Source organism: Physeter macrocephalus, chromosome 16 (assembly GCF_002837175.3).
Source record: "Physeter macrocephalus isolate SW-GA chromosome 16, ASM283717v5, whole genome shotgun sequence".
Classification (NCBI taxonomy): domain Eukaryota; kingdom Metazoa; phylum Chordata; class Mammalia; order Artiodactyla; family Physeteridae; genus Physeter; species Physeter macrocephalus.
This window is the reverse complement of record NC_041229.1, coordinates 18,213,468-18,229,887: the sequence shown is the minus strand read 5'-3', so window position 1 is coordinate 18,229,887 and position 16,420 is coordinate 18,213,468. Positions and strand designations below refer to the sequence as shown.

The following is a 16,420-nucleotide window of genomic DNA, read 5'->3' as shown; positions in this document are numbered from 1 at the left end:
GCCGCTCCGCGGCATGTGGGATCCTCCCAGACCGGGGCGCGGACCCGGTTCCCCTGCATCGGCAGGCGGACGCGCAACCACTGCGCCACCAGGGAAGCCCCATCATTTCACTTTAATACCAGAAGTCCTGGACCAGTTCACAGCACTGTCATTTAAAACCTACACCCTATTCCAACACCAACCAGAGTGTTCTTACAGTGCCCCTCCTCCCCCTCACCCCGCCCCGCCCCAGCAGGGCCAGCCAGAGCCAAGTGAGAGCAGGAAGTAGGTGAGATCTACAGAAGAGTGGGGCGGATCCTGAACTCCATGGGCTTAACCTGGGCCCGTCCAGCCTTGACCCCATCTGCCCAGGAGCTTCCCAGCCTGGGTCTGTAGGGAGGCACTTCCCCCACCTGAGAGCACAGGGAGAAGGCAGGCCCAGCATCCTCCCAAAAGATGCGCACAGGGGCTGGGGAGGGCAGGGGGCAGAGGACAGGCTCCCGGCTGCCGCCAGCACCCTCTTCCTCTCCAGCTGCTCCCTCTCCACCTCCCGGCTCCTCCACCTTCCCAACCCAACCCCAGCTTCTCTCCTGTCATTGAGGCTCTCTGGTGAGATAGAGGGACTGGAAATCAGGGCTGGAGGGGAGAGGCCCTGTGGCCTGGAGGCTGGCCGGTGGGTGGTGACTGTCTCTCGTTCAGAGATAAGAGATCCACGCCTTCTGCATCCGGGGTTGCTGCTTCTCCTCCATCTAGTGGACCTGCCAGAGACCCCAGGAAACATGAGGCTGGTATGCAGTGAGACGGAGGAAACAACAGGACCAGGGGAGGGAGTCCTGGGCTGAAAGAGAAAGCAGCTGATCTACAGAGTGGCTCCACCCTCGGTTAGCCGAGTAACTAGCATTTTAATAAATCACTTCACCACTCAGAACCTTCATTTCCACTTCTATCAAATGGGGCTAAAATATCTGCTTCTCTAGGGTTTTTGTAAGGTTTGAATGAGAAGGTGGACGCATAGGTCCCCTGTAAACTCTAAAGTGTATTATCTACCACCTGCCCTGAGCCCAACCTTGCAGAAGGATGCTTCCCACTATCACACCCTGCCTTTGTAAACTACTTCATGCAGAGCACGTGCTTTTATACACATTCTCTCACTTGGCTCTTCCACTGAACGGATGAAGTGGAGTGGCCGGCCCAGGATCACACAGAATGAATCAGTTGCTGAACTCAACTGCCAAATGCTGAGCTCTCTCCCTAGGGCAGGGAGAGCAGGCACGACCAGGGATGAGTAATGGTCATAAGTAAATACATAGTAACACCTGGATCACTCACTCTAAGCCTAGCGCTGGGCAGGCCTTACCTCATGTAATCGTCACATATGATGATGGCATATATAGTAGCCACGATGGTTACTTCCAGGACACTGAGGTTTACCAAAGTTAGGAATTTGCCACAGATCACACAGGAAATGGCAGATCTGGGTTACAAATTCAGGTCAATTCTTCCTTAGTGAACGCTTAAATTGATAGAATGGATTCAACGTTATAAGCATCACTTCTTCCTCCTCCCAGTCTGGGAATATTCCCCAGCCCCCAGCAGGGCCCAGGCCCGAGGGATGAGGGTCACGGTTTCCGAGGGTTATTGGTCCTTCACAAACGGGTCTGCCCCACCTGCCCCCCGACTCACCTGCGCCGTGTCCTGGATCCAGTCCAGGAATTCGGCAACCTTGGCGTAGACGCCGGGGTGGTTGGGCTCTGCGCAGCCGCGGCCCCAGCTGACCACCCCCACCAGGCGCCACGTGCCCTTGTCCAGGCACACCAGGGGACCCCCGCTATCCCCCTGCGGCGTCCAGGCACCGGGACACAGAGAAACAGGCAGTTAGTCCTTCCTGGTGGAGTGGCAGCAGACCACTCCCCAACCCCCGACCCCGGGGCCGGGAGCACACCCTGCATTCCAGGCGGTCCTGCTTCCAGGACGGATCCCGTCTTGCCTCGCCCCCCTTCAACCCGCAGCGCGCTGCCCACTTGCCTGGGCGCCCCCGCTCGCGGAAAGAATGTCAGCCCGGCGCCCGGCCGCAGGCCCCGCCCACCCCGCACCGGGTCCCCGCCCGCCTGCACCTGGCACGCGTCGGCCCTCTGGTCCAGGTAGCCGGCACACAGCATGCGGGGCGTGAGGGCCCCGCTGTACACGCAAGAGCTGTTGCAGAGCTGGGTGCCGAGCAGAGGCACCACCGTGTCCCGGAGCGTGTCCGACCTGTGGGCTGCGGGAGGCAGATGCGGACATGGAGGGGCGCAGAGCAAGGCCCGGGGGAGCGGGGCAGCAAGAGGGCCTTAGAGGCCCCGGAGGTGCGGAGGCCCAAAGAGGGGAGCCCAGGATGGGAGCTGTGGACTCTGGGCGAGGAGGCAGGGGTCCGTCAGACTTGGGGGCTGGGAGGGAAGAGGAGGAGTAGACCCCACACATACACCCTGATGCTGAGGCCGTGGCCCTCCTGGGAGAAGGGGAGGGGGAGGAAAGGGCCTGGGTTTAGGGGAAAACACCAGGTTGTTCTCCCAGAAAGACCCAGGCAGGGGAGACTGGGTCTGGCCAAGGGTGATGCCAGAGGAGAAGGGGGCTGGCGCTGCCCTGTGGCCAGGGGAGGAGGAGGTGGGAGGAGGAGGTGCCTCACCTTGGGAAAGGATGCCTCCCCGACACCCACACCCCTGTGTACCCCGGCCCCTGGGAGCTGACTCACTGTGGCTGGGGTCAGTGTGGCCCCAGCCAGACACCCAGCACTGCGAGCCCCTTGGAAAATCCTGCTCTTCAGCCGGCAGGCACACGGCGCCCACGGTGTCTGCGGAGAGGCAGTGGTCCCGGGTCCCACTCCGGCTCGGCCTCCTTGCCCGCGAGCCTGGGCAAAGGACCAGGGCGGGCATGTCCTCCACGCCCCCTCCTCAAACAGTCCTGGCTCCGTCCTCCTGTACAGCTGTGTGGCCCACCTGGGAGCCACCATTCACGCAGAGGACAGTGTGGAAACTGCAGTGTGCCCGGTGCCCTAGGCCGGGCTGTGTACACACAGTGCATCCCCACCTGGGGCTGAGGGGGGATGGAAACTCCTTCTGGGTGTTTGTACCTAACTTCTCCTAATGAGAACCCATTTCCCCAGGGTGTGTGGACCCTCTTGGGACATGGTTTCCAAAAGTGTGCGACCTGTCCTGTGGGCGGAGCCTGAACCTGATTTTACGTAATGCATAGACCTGCCGTTAGATAAACGCCACTTCGCTGGGAGAAAGTATTTCCTCTTCGGTTCTCTTTCAGCCCCTCTTCTGCACCAAGGAGAAAGAGTCTGTCTGGTGCTACTCTGTGCCTCTCTTCACGCCTGCCCACCCCTTCCAAGCACAGAGAGAGCAGCCTGACGCGGCAGTTCTGCAGAGCACAGCGCCTAGCTGGGACCTGAGCACTGTTTTGCTTTCACTCTGTGCATTTTTGTGGTTATTATCTATTTAATATAAGTCATATGGGTTCTCCAATTAGGTAGTAACCTAAAGTTTCCCTTTAAATATATTCATGTCGATTTAGAAGCAGTAACTGTTGAACAATGGTGCAGAGAGCACCCATATATGGTAGAATTTGTGAACAGCATAGAGCAACCACTGTTGCTGGGGAAACCCAAGGCTCCAGGTAGCAATAGGAGGGAGGAGTGCTGAGTGTGTGCGTGTGTGTGTGTGTGTGTGTGTGTGTGTGTGTGGTGTGAGAGTAGGCGTGCACAGGAGTAGGTGTGCATACTTCTGTGAGCCTTGCATGAGTGTGTGAGCATGTGAGGGCATGCACACGTGTGTGTGTGTGTGTGTGTGTGTGTGAGCATTTATTATCTTTTTAATATAAGTCATATGGGTTCTCCAATTAAATAGTAACCTAAAGTTTCCCTTTAAATATATTCATGTCGATTTAGAAGCATTAACTGTTGAACAATGGTGCAGAGAGCACCCATATATGGTAGAATTTGTGAACAGCATAGAGCAACCACTGTTGCTGGGGAAACCCAAGGCTCCAGGTAGCAATAGGAGGGAGGAGTGCTGAGTGTGTGCGTGTGTGTGTGTGTGTGTGTGTGTGTGTGTGTGGTGTGAGAGTAGGCGTGCACAGGAGTAGGTGTGCATACTTCTGTGAGCCTTGCATGAGTGTGTGAGCATGTGAGGGCATGCACACGTGTGTGTGTGTGTGTGTGTATGTGTGAGCATGTGTGTCTGCAGGTGAGTGTACTTGGCACGTGCGTGTGGAAGAGCTGCCCTTCAAGGGCAGATGCTGTGGAGGAGACGCTCTGCCCCGGGAATTGTTTGCCTCGTGAACTTGAAGAGAGTCAATTCGCTCTCTAAAGGTCAGCATTCTTATCTACATACACCGGCCTCAGCTCCCTGTCAGGTTTGTTCTGAGGATGGGGTGAAAGAATATTTGGTAAGGTAAATCTTATTAACCGTAATATGGTGCTAGTTATTAACTGTTATCCTATTAACTGTCAATACATAGTTAACTATTATTCACTATAACCCAGCTGGGACCTGGCACCAGCAGCCTGTTGGGAGATGGAGCCCCTGAGAAGCTCTTCTTGGGACCTCGAGGCAAATCCCGCCTGCAGCCCAGATGGGAAAAGGGCCAGAACCTTTGTCCCCAAAAGAGCGTGTGGAGGAGCTGGCGCCACCCCAGGTCCAGGTGATGCCAGAGTCCACGACGGTCACCAAATAAAGTGAACGTTGGGTTCACAGCACAAGGGGGTCTTAGGAACCCACGGGGCTCTCGCGCTCCTGGCTCCGCCCCTCTCACCACAGCCTCACCTGAGAAGTGGAGCGGGGTCCGGAGCTGCAGGAGGGCCACGTCGTAGTCGTGACTCTGGGCACTGTACAGAGGGTGGGCGATGATCCGCTCCACCACAGCCCCCTGGTGCGGCCTGACCGTGCTGTGGCTGACCAGCCCCGCATGGACCCGCCAGCTGGAGCGGCGGGACAGCCTGAAACTGCACAAGGGAGCTGAGCTGAGCCTGGGGGAGGAAGCGGCCGGAGACGTTGACATAAATGAGTTGGTGGGGGGAGGAAGCCAACAAGCACGGCTGTTAGTGGGGGCCCCATCACCAGGCTGCAAGCTCCCAGAACCCCAGGCCTCTTAGAATCCCCCAGCAGCTGGCAAGACACTGGCCATGCAGTAGGTGCTTAATAAATGCTCAGGCACTGATGGAGAGAGAAGTGAGACACTATGATCATTGGCCACCACCCCTGCACTCTCCGGCATAACCCCCTTCAGGTTTTACAGCAAACATGGAAGGGCCTTGTGTGATTGTCATAGCTCTAAGCCGAGTCAGCAAAGCTTTCCTCAGTGCTGTCTCCCCACTTCCTAAGTGTGATCGCTGGGGAGGCACTTCGGCTCTCCCAGCCTCGGTTTCCTCACCATAAGATGAGGATTACACCACCTGCCTTGCCCGCCATCAAGAGAAGAGGGCCGAAGAGCTCATTCATTCCTTCCAACCAGCATTTATTAAGCGCCTACTATGTTCCAGGCCACGGGGACAAGGCAGGGGAAAAATCAACAAAGGGATTCAGTGGTAAACAAGACTCTTCCCTGCCCTCATGGAGCTTCCAGTGTAAAGGGGAAGAAAGACATTAAACAAATAATTACATGGAAATTGATTTAATTACAGTGGTGATAAACGTTAAGAAGCATGGAGGGCTGTGAGTGTGAAAGCATTTTAAAAACTTAAAGACCGAACAAAACTAAAGAACCAATATTTGTATTATGACTGCTATTTAGGCAGAGCCGTTCTTGGCACTGAACAGGGAGAATTTCACAAACACCGCCCGGGCCCACTCTCAGCAGACATGGGAGGCAGACAGTTGGACATTGTGTACAGGACACACCAACGGCCAAGGAGAAAATGCCAGGGGGCACCCACCCCCCAGCAGCCCCCAGCCTTGCCTGTGCACACAGTGCGCCGCGGTCACCACCCAGTGCGGGGCCAGCACGGAGCCCCCACACGTGTGCCGGGCACCCAGGGCCACGCTGGCCTGCCAGGGCCAGCGCCCGGGAGCCACCGCCTGCCCGCCCACTATCTGGGAAGCCAGGGGCCTGGTCCCACACTCTGCAAACAGACAAGCACTGGTGAGATGGAAAGAACGCGGGGTGGGTGTCAGTACTGTGCTAACTGTCGGGGCCTGTGGTCCAGCGTGGACGGCTCCCATTTATCATTCCTGGCCCTAAGCGTGGGGCGGGAAGCTGGAAATGTTGGTTACACATCCACCTGTCCCATCAGGCGGTGCGCTCACTGAGAGCAGGGGTGGTGCCTGCATCATCTGTGGAGCCCCAGGATCTAAGAAAAAGCCTGTCCCATAGGAGGGGTCAAATGGTGGCATGTGGACAGATGCGTGGAAGGACAGATGAAGAGATGGCTAGATGACTGGGAAGGCGAGTGAAAGGAACTCTGCAAGCTGTCTCTCACTTGGGCCCTCTTTCCCCACCATCCTTAGGCTCCAGAAGCTGCTGTTTCCCCCTTGGGGCGCCCCCAAAGGCCAGGGAACGTCGGAGGCCAGGGCGAGGAGTGAGGCAAGGAGGTCATCCACCCAAACCAGTGGCTGGTGGCGAATGGGACAGAGGTGTAGATGGGGCTCTGTTTGGGCAGAACTGTGTCTGCAAGATGGGGCCCTGCAGGCAGGTGGGCAAGGAACCCCACCCCAGACCCAGCTGAGCTTCCCAGTGGGGATGTCCCACCCTGAGGGCACGGGGGAGACGCCCTCCTCCCACCGCCTCCTTCCCGAACCCAGGACAGGACTCACCAGAACATCTGAGGGAAACCATTTGACCAGAAGTACAGCTGTCCCTGCAAAACAGAGGCAGTGCCAGCAGGAAGCTGGGCGGGGCCCACCCCAGTGGGGCCCACCCCAGGCTGCACACCCACCCGAGGGCCTGGGGGAGGGGGTCGTTGTTGCGGGGAGCAGAGGGGGCCTCTCTGTAGCCACAGCCACCTGCTTCCTGACCCCACCCAAGGCCCCAGGCCCCTGCTTGTAGCAGGTCTCTGGGACAGCAGCTGTGCTCCGCCCAGTCGTCCTGGGCACACGGGACTTCGTGGTCCTCCAGTTGGATTTGCGCAGGGCCCAACGTTACAAATGTGTTCATGAATGTGAAAATCAGGCTGTTCCCACTAAGGCCCCGAGTAATGTGTGCTCAGCGGACGAGTGGGTAAGAGAGTAAGTGAATGGAGTCAATCCTTCGCCCCGTGCTGCTGCCTCAGATGACTCCACTCTCTCCCAAGCCCTTTGCCCGGCCCTGCGTACTCATATGCCTGCTCTCCTCTTTCCCCTCCTCCTTCTTAGCATAAACCTCAACTCCTGGGCGTTCCCTGGCGGTCCAGTGGTTAGGACTCGACGCTTTAACTGCTGAGGGCCCAGGTTCAATCCCTGGTTGGGGAGCTAAGATCCCACAAGCCACATAGTGCAGCCTAATATAAATAAATAAATAAAATTTTAAAACACACTGTTAAAAAGGGAAAAAATCAACTCCTTTTGGAGCAAAGCCCTCTTTCTTGACTTCTCTCTTGCCCCCAGCATCCTAATGCCTGTATTCTATTAGTTTCCCAAATCCACGGCCCCCCGGCTCTCCTGGCAGAGTCAGTCCCACCCCTACTTCCCTTTGCCCATTAAGGTATCTAAGACAGGGACCCCACGTTCCCCTGATCGGCCCACAGGGGACAGGAGCTGGATAGGAGGGGACTGAGGTTCAGACGGGAACAGGGGTGAAGGGGTGAGAAGGCTTTACAGCAGGGACAGGAGGAGGCTGCTGGAAAGCTTGAGGACACCCAGGCAGGGTGAAAACCCGCTCAGCTGGCACCCGCCCCCAGGATTTGGGGAAGGGGCCATCCCAGAGCCCTCTCTTCTCTGGAGGGTCTCCAGGTTCCAGACAGTCAACCATCTGTCTCCTGAGATAGCAGAATTATCCAAATAAAGTGCGGCAGGGGTGAGAGGGAGTAATTTGGAGACAGGAGCCTGGTTTCAAGACTTGGTTTGGCTGTTTATCAGTTCTGTGACCTTGCACAAGGCCCTTTACTTCACTGAGTCTCAGTTTCCCCACCTGTAAAATGGGAATAGGAGTACCATTTCAAATCCTCTGACAATAACACCCAATCCTGCCGTTCTTGTGAGGGGCAAATGAGATGATGTATATGAAACTTTGGGTGGGCAGGGCTCCTGTGAGCTGAGTTAGTAATTTCTAATTGGGAAATATTCCTCTTTGTTGTCCTATCTTACTCCTCCAGTGTCCTCGCCACCAGGCTCTCATGATAGGAAGATTTTTGCTGGATTGTTCACCAGGAAGTGAGGGGCATCTCTCAGCCCCCTGAGAAGCCCTACCTGGGCTGCCACACCTCCTCCGGGAGGCCTCCCAGTCTAGGAGACAGCTGAGCAAATTGCCTGGAGCTGTTGAGCCTGATGTCAGACAGGTTCACTGCCTTGTGGTCTGTGAGTCTTGGCAGAGGAAGGGAATAAAACGGGAGGAAATCAGCTTTAAACTGACGAGCAGCACGAGAGATGGGGGTTAAGTATAACCGGAATGTGATACTATACCAGTGTAGTGACTGAGCAAGACTTTGACAATGACCTCTTCTGGGATTTATATTTGTTAAAAATCAAGGATGCTCAAAGGAGAGAAACAGACTGGGGAACCATCATGCCCAGAGGCCAGGGGATGACCAAAATGACCTCTTGCCATTTCCTGAGTACTTTGATGGTGACAGACAGATAGAGGTCTTCAATGCTCCTCCCCCACCCACCAGTTCTCCACCCTCCCCAGGCCCCACCTCTGGCCCCAGCTACCTGAGATGCCCAAGGCTCCGGCAGATCCGTACCCCCAGGGCAGAGCTCCAGCCCTCGTGGCAGACCAGGAGCCAGTCTGGCCGGGCCCTCACCTGCACTTCCAGCAAGAAGTCCTCGGTGTTTATTCTGAAAGACACTGAAACCACCGCATGAAAGCCACATCCCACCTGCTGTGGGATGGAGGGGCTGCATGGGCAGGGCGAGCCGGACCTGGCCACCATGGGACCTAAAGAGGCCTTCACGACAGCATCTGGTTCACCCCATATCAGGCTCCCTGTTCCGCAGGGAGCCAGCCGGTTCCGGGAACAAAATAACCCCTCTTTGCTCAGCCTTCTAGGTTTGTGTTTTAACCAAGTGCTTTTAAACGTGCTCCATCACTAAGTGTCACAGCAACCCTGTCGGGTGAGAATTTCCATCCTCCACATTCTGCAGAGGGAAGTAAGGCACGGAGGTTAAGCGACCCGTCCTAGGTCACAGGATCTGCAAGTGATGGATACAGGTCTTCTGATTTCAAATCTCATGACAATACTAGTGATGGTTCCTGTTTATTGAGCATCTGCTTTTTCCAGGCTCTGTGCTAAGCCCTTTTATTTTATGCTCTTATTATGCTTCCAACTTCATGCGGTAACTATTTTCATCTCCACTTCATGGAGAAGGAAATGGAAGCTCAAAGCAGTAACGGACCCAAATGCACACACAGCTAGCAAAAGCAGGCTCCGAGCTGACCCTAACTAACCTCTGTAACTGACTCTACCCGCAGCATTAGCTGCACCGTATCTGCTGACCCTCAACTCTTACCTGGAGGGGAGGGGACAAGATCTGGGCGTGGGATGCAGAGACAACGTGGTGAGACGTTCCCAGCCCTCTGTGCGTTCTTTGCCCCTGGGCCCAGACCCTTGCCGGCCCCGCGCTGGCCCCCCACACACACCTGGCTCCTCTTCCCCACACTGCAGCCTCATGCTGCCCAAAGGGCGAGTCGCCATCCCTCCTGGCAGCCTGGGCTCTTGGCCATGCCCCAGCTAGAGACCAAGACCGTCCCCCAGGAGTGCTGAAAGCCCTAAATCAGAGATCAACTCTACAGGGCTGGGCCGTGGCTCCACCCTCACAGTACGGGAGACACAGGTGGGTGGCAGCAAACTCGTGGCCCTTCAGTTTGGTCCTCTTGGCCCCAGCCAGAAGGGAGGATCCTAGAGCTGTGCAGGGGCCCGGGGCCCAGGTGGGAGTCCTGCGACCTTGGGGCGTGGCCCACCTGCTCTGGGAAGCGAGGGGAGCAGGGCTTCCTCACCGCTGGCCTCCGAGCAGTTTAAGCTCATCTCCTCATCCTGCAGGGTCCCGGGAACAGGCTGAGAGGCAGCCGGCCACAGATACAGTGCTTCAGAGGACAAAGACAACTGAGGTGAGACTGCCTTCAGAGGCTGGGGGAAGGAAGGGATTCCCCTAGGAGGGGGCAAGGAGCAGAGCAAGGGACCTGCAGCAGAGAGAGGCAAAGGCAGCCTCCGGGGGGCTCCTCACCACCACCCTGCCCGAGGCAGGTCCCCTGCAACGTGCAGAAGAGAGCCATTGCGCTCTCAATGTCTCTGTCTCTGTCTCTCTCTCTCCCTCTGACTGGGAAAGATCTCTTGGAGAAGTTTGACAAGGGCCTCCCTGGATCATCCACTCGAGCACATTTCTCACTGTAGGACTGAAATGTTCTTCTTTACGGAGAGCCCAAGTCCCTCCTGCTGGCCCTTCACCCCGTTTCTACTTGCTGTCTACTCAGAGTAGGTGGAAAAGACGCCCATCCCACCTGCCTTGAACACCTGCTCAGCACCTGCTCCTCTCTCCCAGCATCCCCCAGATCCTGTTCATTGCCCCTCCCCTGCCACTGAAGGTCCCAGCACTGACCTAGAAGCCAGGAGCCAATGCTCGCACCAGCCAGCAACACCAGGGCTCCCAACACTGCCCAGCCGCGCCGCCCTGTGCACCAGCGCCCTGCCCAGGAGACTGTGGGGGAGGAGGGTAGAGGAGCGTCTGGGGGCCCTGCCTCCGCCTGCCAGCCGCACTTCACCCCGAGGCACCGCCCCGGGACCAGACAGCCACCAACTCGCAGCGGTAGTTTGCCCCACTGCACCTGCCCACCTCCCCTTGCCCCATCATTCTGGGGAGGGTAGGGGTCAGAGCTCTGATCACTGGAGCCTCGGAGCCCACTCAAGCCCCCAAATGGGAAACAGAGCAAAAGCAGGTCTGGGATAAATAGTGAGACAGCCTCTCACCATCAGTCATTTAAGGCTGACCTGGGAAGATCTGGGGAAAAAGAATCTGGAGGATGTAGGAAGATTGTCCCTTCACTGCCCCCACCCTGTCATTCCCCGATGGCCCAGTCTGGCCTACTGGGTTGCTGCTGGGCCTCAGGCCTCCGCAGTGGGTCTCCGGGCTCTGCTCTGAAGATCCAGGATCCTGGACTCTCCTCTGCATACTGAGCCTCCATGGGGGCTTGGCCATCCAGCATCAGGCTCTGGGGAAATAGCTGTCAGTCACTCACCAAGGAGAGAAATCACCACCAACCACAAGAAGTCCCCACTCTCTAACTCCAGCCGGGCCCTTGTTGCCACTTGTGAGCCTTTTTTCATCTTGGGGACTCCATGTGTGTTCCCATAGATGCCCCTTGGGCCTCCCTGCTCTCCTGGAGCCCCTATCCCCACCCACCTTTCTCTCACACAGCCAGTAAGTGTCAGAGCAGAGACCTGAGCCCAGATTGGGCCAACTCCAACACCCACATTCTTCACCACCCCCTCATCTTGGTTCCCACCAGCATGGAGGACATCCACTGAATCCCTGAACATCCCTCCTCAGATCCTAAGATCCCATCCTTCCTCATTCCCTCCTATCTTGGAGGAAAAACTGCCCCTCCCCTACGAACCATGCATTCATTCACCCAGTAAATAGTATTCAGTGCAAGTGGACAGTCCGCGGTGGGGGATACTGTAAGGAGTTCAAGGTAAATTAACGTGGACCTCCACAACCACTGCCTCAAAAACCTACTTGTGAGTCCTGAAGATAAGTCATGTAAACAAAGCAGCACAAGTTCAGTGACAGAAGAGAAATTCAGTTTAACTAACATTGGAATTCCAAAGGAGAGCTTACTTCTTGTTGGGGAGATCAAGAAAGGCTTCCTGGAAGAGGCAGCCGCTGAGACAGGCCCTCATAGATGAATAGGGTTTGAACTGACATATATGGTCATTGGGTGTTCCAGGAAAAAGGTGTTGAGGAGGCAAAGTAATGGGAGTAAGAAAGCATAGAGTGAGTTAGGTCAGACATTTGCCTAAAATTCATGTGCCATGAAGAAGAATAATGGAAAGTAAGATCTTGGCAAAAACACTGGACCGGCAGTTCAAAGCTAGGTCTACAGCCTACTATATGAACTTGGTAACTCATCAGCCCTCCAAATTTCAACTTTCTCCTTTATGAAATAAGAGTGATAACCCCTGCTACCCATTGAGTAGTCTCCCCCATCTAGCTTTGTCTCCATTCCTTCTCCATGCCAGAGCAATCTTTCTAAAATGCAAACGTTAGCAAGTTACTACCATCCTTAAAGTATCTAATGATTTTTGTAGCCTTCAGGGTAAATCCAAATCTCCCTTGCATAGCTCACAGCATCCTCTGTGATCTCGCCCCTCCTCACCTCTCCATCCTCACCTGGCAGCACTAACTCCTCCACAGCGGAACTCAGGGTGATACTAACACACGTGCCTGTCCTTAGCATCCTCACACACTCTCACACCACGGAGGCATGGCACCTGCTGTCCCCTTCCCCACATACTGACTCCTATGACCTTGCAAGACTCAGCTTAAGTGTCATTTTTCCAGGAAGCTTTCTTCAACCCAGGTAGCACCTATTGTGACCCTCTCTTATGCTCATTTACTTCTCTCTCTCTCTCTCCTTTCTCTCTGGTCTAGGCATCCCAGAGTCTAGCTCAAGGCCTAGCACAAAGTGGGAATTCAGTTAATGCACACTGAATAAAAGGAAGGAAGGAAGGAAGGAAGGAAGGAAGGAAGGAAGGAAGGGAGGGAGGGAGGGAGGAAGAAAACAGATTATGTGGCTGAAAGGGTTTTATAAAGTACAACACAAATATTAAGTATAATAAATAATATATTAATAAGAAATACATATAAACTATGGGTCCTTTCTTTAATGAATTTAGAATCCAGTAAAGTAGAAAGAGTCCCTTAAAGTTGAAGTAAGTCCCATCTCCCCTGCAGACCACCTTCCCCTGTCAACACGGCTTGGTCTAGAGAGAATTCCAGGGCATGCTCAGCCTTTCTTCCTATCTCAGTATCAAGGGAGCCTGGCTTGAAGTTCAGCCTCTGAACAAACTGGCCTCACCTCGGGAGCTGCCCCACCTCAACACTCACCTGTCCAAGGCCATGTGGTAGCCTGCAAAAATGGTCTTTAATGGTACAGGACTTCTTCGTCCTTTTTTGGGGGAGGAGTTCATGTAATAATGATTTGCTAAGTGCTGCCTACAGGCAAAGCACCTGGCTAGGCATATGGGGGACAAGAGTGGGAAATAAAAGTCACACCCAGGGAAAACCAAACCAGGAGGTTGACCACACAGGGTCCCCTCTAGGGCCCCTCTCCTCTGCACCAGAGCTGCCAGAGGAGACTCCTTCCAAGAGCCTAGAATTCCAAGGGTGGGGTCAGGGGTGGGAGTAGAAAGAAAGAGAGGCCAGAGCAGGGTATGGCCTTACCATATGGGTCCGTGGCACCAATGCAAAACTTCAAGGTCTGCTAGGTAACGTTCTGCTCCTGTTCTTGGATCAGTATTGATTAAATAGCCCAGCCAGCTTGGTTAGAAGATGAGGTCTCCCTAGTTCACACATGGCTTCTCCCTTCACCGTCCTCCACACACACACACACGCCAGAGAGACAATGAATTCTGCTCAGAAACCATGAATAGATCCCTTGTTGCAGGAAAGGGAGTCAAGGGCTAGCCTGGGCTGGGCAGCCTCAGCCCCTCCCATCAGCTAACTGGAAGCTTAGAAGCAGAGAAAAAGGTTAGGAGGAGGAGGGGAAGCCAGCTACTGTTGCTTAGCAGCAAGATCCCTTGTGCCAAAATGTGTGCCCCATGCATGCTGGCACAATCCCCCCACTTCCTGCTGACAGGGCTGTATTCAAGAGACTGATATTAGCATTTGTTGAAATGTTTCTGAGTCCTCTGGATGATATCTCAATTCTGTGTGGGTTGGCTTTTCCAGCAGTCTGGGGCTATCACCATGTTGAAATTGGGATGTTGATGAGGGATCTTTGTGACCTGTCTCCTCAGGGCTGCACCGGTCACTCCAATGCCAGGGAAATGGGACCTCTCCACCCCACTGCCCTGGGGACCAGTTCCTATAGGAGACCTCAGTGCTATGTTGCTTCAAAGCACAAGGTGGCCCAGCTGAGCCCGGGATGGGCTGAACATACCTGGGAGCCATATCTCTTTAGTCAAGGAGGAAGAAGAGGTCCCAAGGAAGGGAAAGACTAGTGTGGCTCCCCTTCCTCCAAATACCTCTCATAGATCCCTCAGATGAGACAGTTAAGAACAGGGGCTTTAGAGTCAGGCCTTCATCCAACCCCAGTTCTGCCAGTTGCCTTACTCAGCCTCACCTGTAAAGTTATGATAATATTACCTACCTCATAGGGTTTATGCTGGAATTAAATGAGCTATTGAACATAAAATTCTTAGCTTTATAGCTAGCACAAACTCTATTCAGTAAATATTAGCTGTTATTATTATTATTAATGATTACTGTTGAACCTCACTCACAATGAAGGGACAGAGGTCAGCTATGAGTCATAGAAGCAGGAGGAGAACATGGTGACTGGAGTTGAGAAGCTCTTGGCTAAGTGTTGAGGTCTCCTAGGACAATACTCTTCAGCTTACAAATCTGTATACTTACTGTGTGTCAGGAACTAGCCTGGGCATGGGGAATGAATAAGTCACAGGCTAGGAGCTTACAGGCTGGGAGGAGAGACAGGAACAGATATAAAGAACTGTTTTTTGGGTTTTTTTTGGTAAAAAGTGAAATAACAGAAGCTTGAACACAGAGGTATAGGAGAATAAAGGAATAGCTGACTCCTTTGCTCAGAGGACCCAGAGAAGCCTTCACAGTGGAGGAGACATTTGAGCTCAGTTTTGAGAAATGAGAAGGCAATCACATAGAAGGGCATTTCAAATATAGTACAGAGGTGTCAGTGAAAATGGGCAAAGTCCCCCCCAAATTGTCTCCTCCATAGCAATGAGAAAACTGCAAAAAATTTGTCAGAATTAACTTTTTTAGAACTCTGGAAATTAACCAAAGGCTTATAACAATATGGGAAGAGTTTATTAGAGAAAAATGACAGACCACAGCTAACATCATACTCAATGGTGTAAAGCTAAAACTTTCCTCGAAGATAAGGAACAAGACAAGGATGCCCACTATTGCCACTTTTATTCAACATAATATTGGAAGTCAAGTCAAGTCAAACTGGGCAAGCAAAAAAATAATTAAAGGCATCCAACTTGGAAAGGAAGAAGTAAAAACTGTCATTATTTGCAGATGACATGATATTATATCTAGAAAACTCTAAAGATTCCATCAAAAAGCTGTTAAAATTAATGAATTCAGTAAAGTTTCAGGATACAAAATCGATAAACAAAAATCTGTTGTGTTTCCATAGACTAATAACTATCAGAAAGAGAAATTAGGAAAATGATCCATTTACAGTTGCATCAAAAAGAATAAAATGCCTAGGAATAAATTTAACAAAGGAGGTGAAAGACCTGTACACTGAAAACAATAAGATATTGATACAAGAAATTGTAGAAGACACAAATAAATGGAAAGATATTTTGTGCTCATGGATAGGAAGAATTAACATTGTTAAAATGTCCATACTACCCAAAGCAATCTACAGAGTCAACACAATCCCTATCAAAATTCCAATGGTATTTTTCACAGAAATAGAACAAACAATCCTAAAATTTGTACAGAACTACAAAAGACTCTCAAATAGTCAAAGCAATCTTCAGAAAGAAGAACGAAACTGGAGGCCTCACACGCCCTGATTTCAAACTATATTACAAAGCTATAGTAATCAAAACAGTATAGCACTGGCATAAAAACAGACACATAGATCAGTGGAATGGAATAGAGAGCCCAGCAATAAACCCATGGTCGATTCATTTGTGACAAAGGAGGCAAGAATATACAATGAGGAAGGGTAGTCTCTTCAATAAATAGTGTTGGGAAAACTGAACAGCTACATGTAAAAGAATGAAACCAGACCCTTATCTTACACTATACAGGAAAATCAACTCAAAATTTATTATAGACTTATATTTAAGACCTGATACTGTAAAACCCCTAGAAGAAAACACAGGGAGTGAGCTCCTTGACCCTGGTCTTGGCAATGATTTTTTGGATTTGACACCAAAAGTAAAAGCAACAAAAGCAAAAATAAACAAGTGGGACTACATAAAATTAAAAGGCTCTGCACAGCAAAAGAAACCATCAATAAAACGAAAAGGCAACATGTAGAATGGGAGAAAATTTTGCAAATCATATATTTAATAAGAGGTTAATGTGCAAAATATACAAGAACTCATACAACTCAA

General features: G+C 52.7%; 1 protein-coding gene across 1 annotated transcript; it reads right to left on the bottom strand.

Moving 5' to 3' along the window:
- Positions 1-603: 603 nt before the first annotated feature.
- On the bottom strand, positions 604-11,620 carry TMPRSS5 (transmembrane serine protease 5). The gene is made up of 13 exons (XM_028501507.2): positions 11,555-11,620; positions 11,169-11,292; positions 10,683-10,781; positions 10,048-10,170; positions 8,799-8,934; positions 8,337-8,450; positions 6,768-6,811; positions 5,914-6,076; positions 4,782-4,960; positions 2,708-2,806; positions 2,094-2,236; positions 1,663-1,815; positions 604-737 (listed from the first exon to the last, which is right to left on the bottom strand). Exons 1-13 carry the CDS (start codon positions 11,618-11,620, stop codon positions 729-731), a joined length of 1,452 nt encoding a protein of 483 aa, XP_028357308.1. The 3' UTR covers positions 604-728.
- Positions 11,621-16,420: the final 4,800 nt, after the last annotated feature.

Bases quoted from the DNA above. Each gene is read 5' to 3' on its own strand.
- TMPRSS5 (XM_028501507.2), bottom strand. From the start codon at position 11,620: ATGTTCAGGGATTCAGTGGATGTCCTCCATGCTGGTGGGAACCAAGAT. The intron at 6,812-8,336 runs GTAGGGCTTCTC...TCTGTTTTGCAG, and splicing joins GAGGAGGTGTGGCAGCCCAG to GGACAGCTGTACTTCTGGTC. The intron at 2,807-4,781 runs GTGAGGCTGTGG...GCCTCTCCGCAG, and splicing joins GACCCCGCTCCACTTCTCAG to ACACCGTGGGCGCCGTGTGC.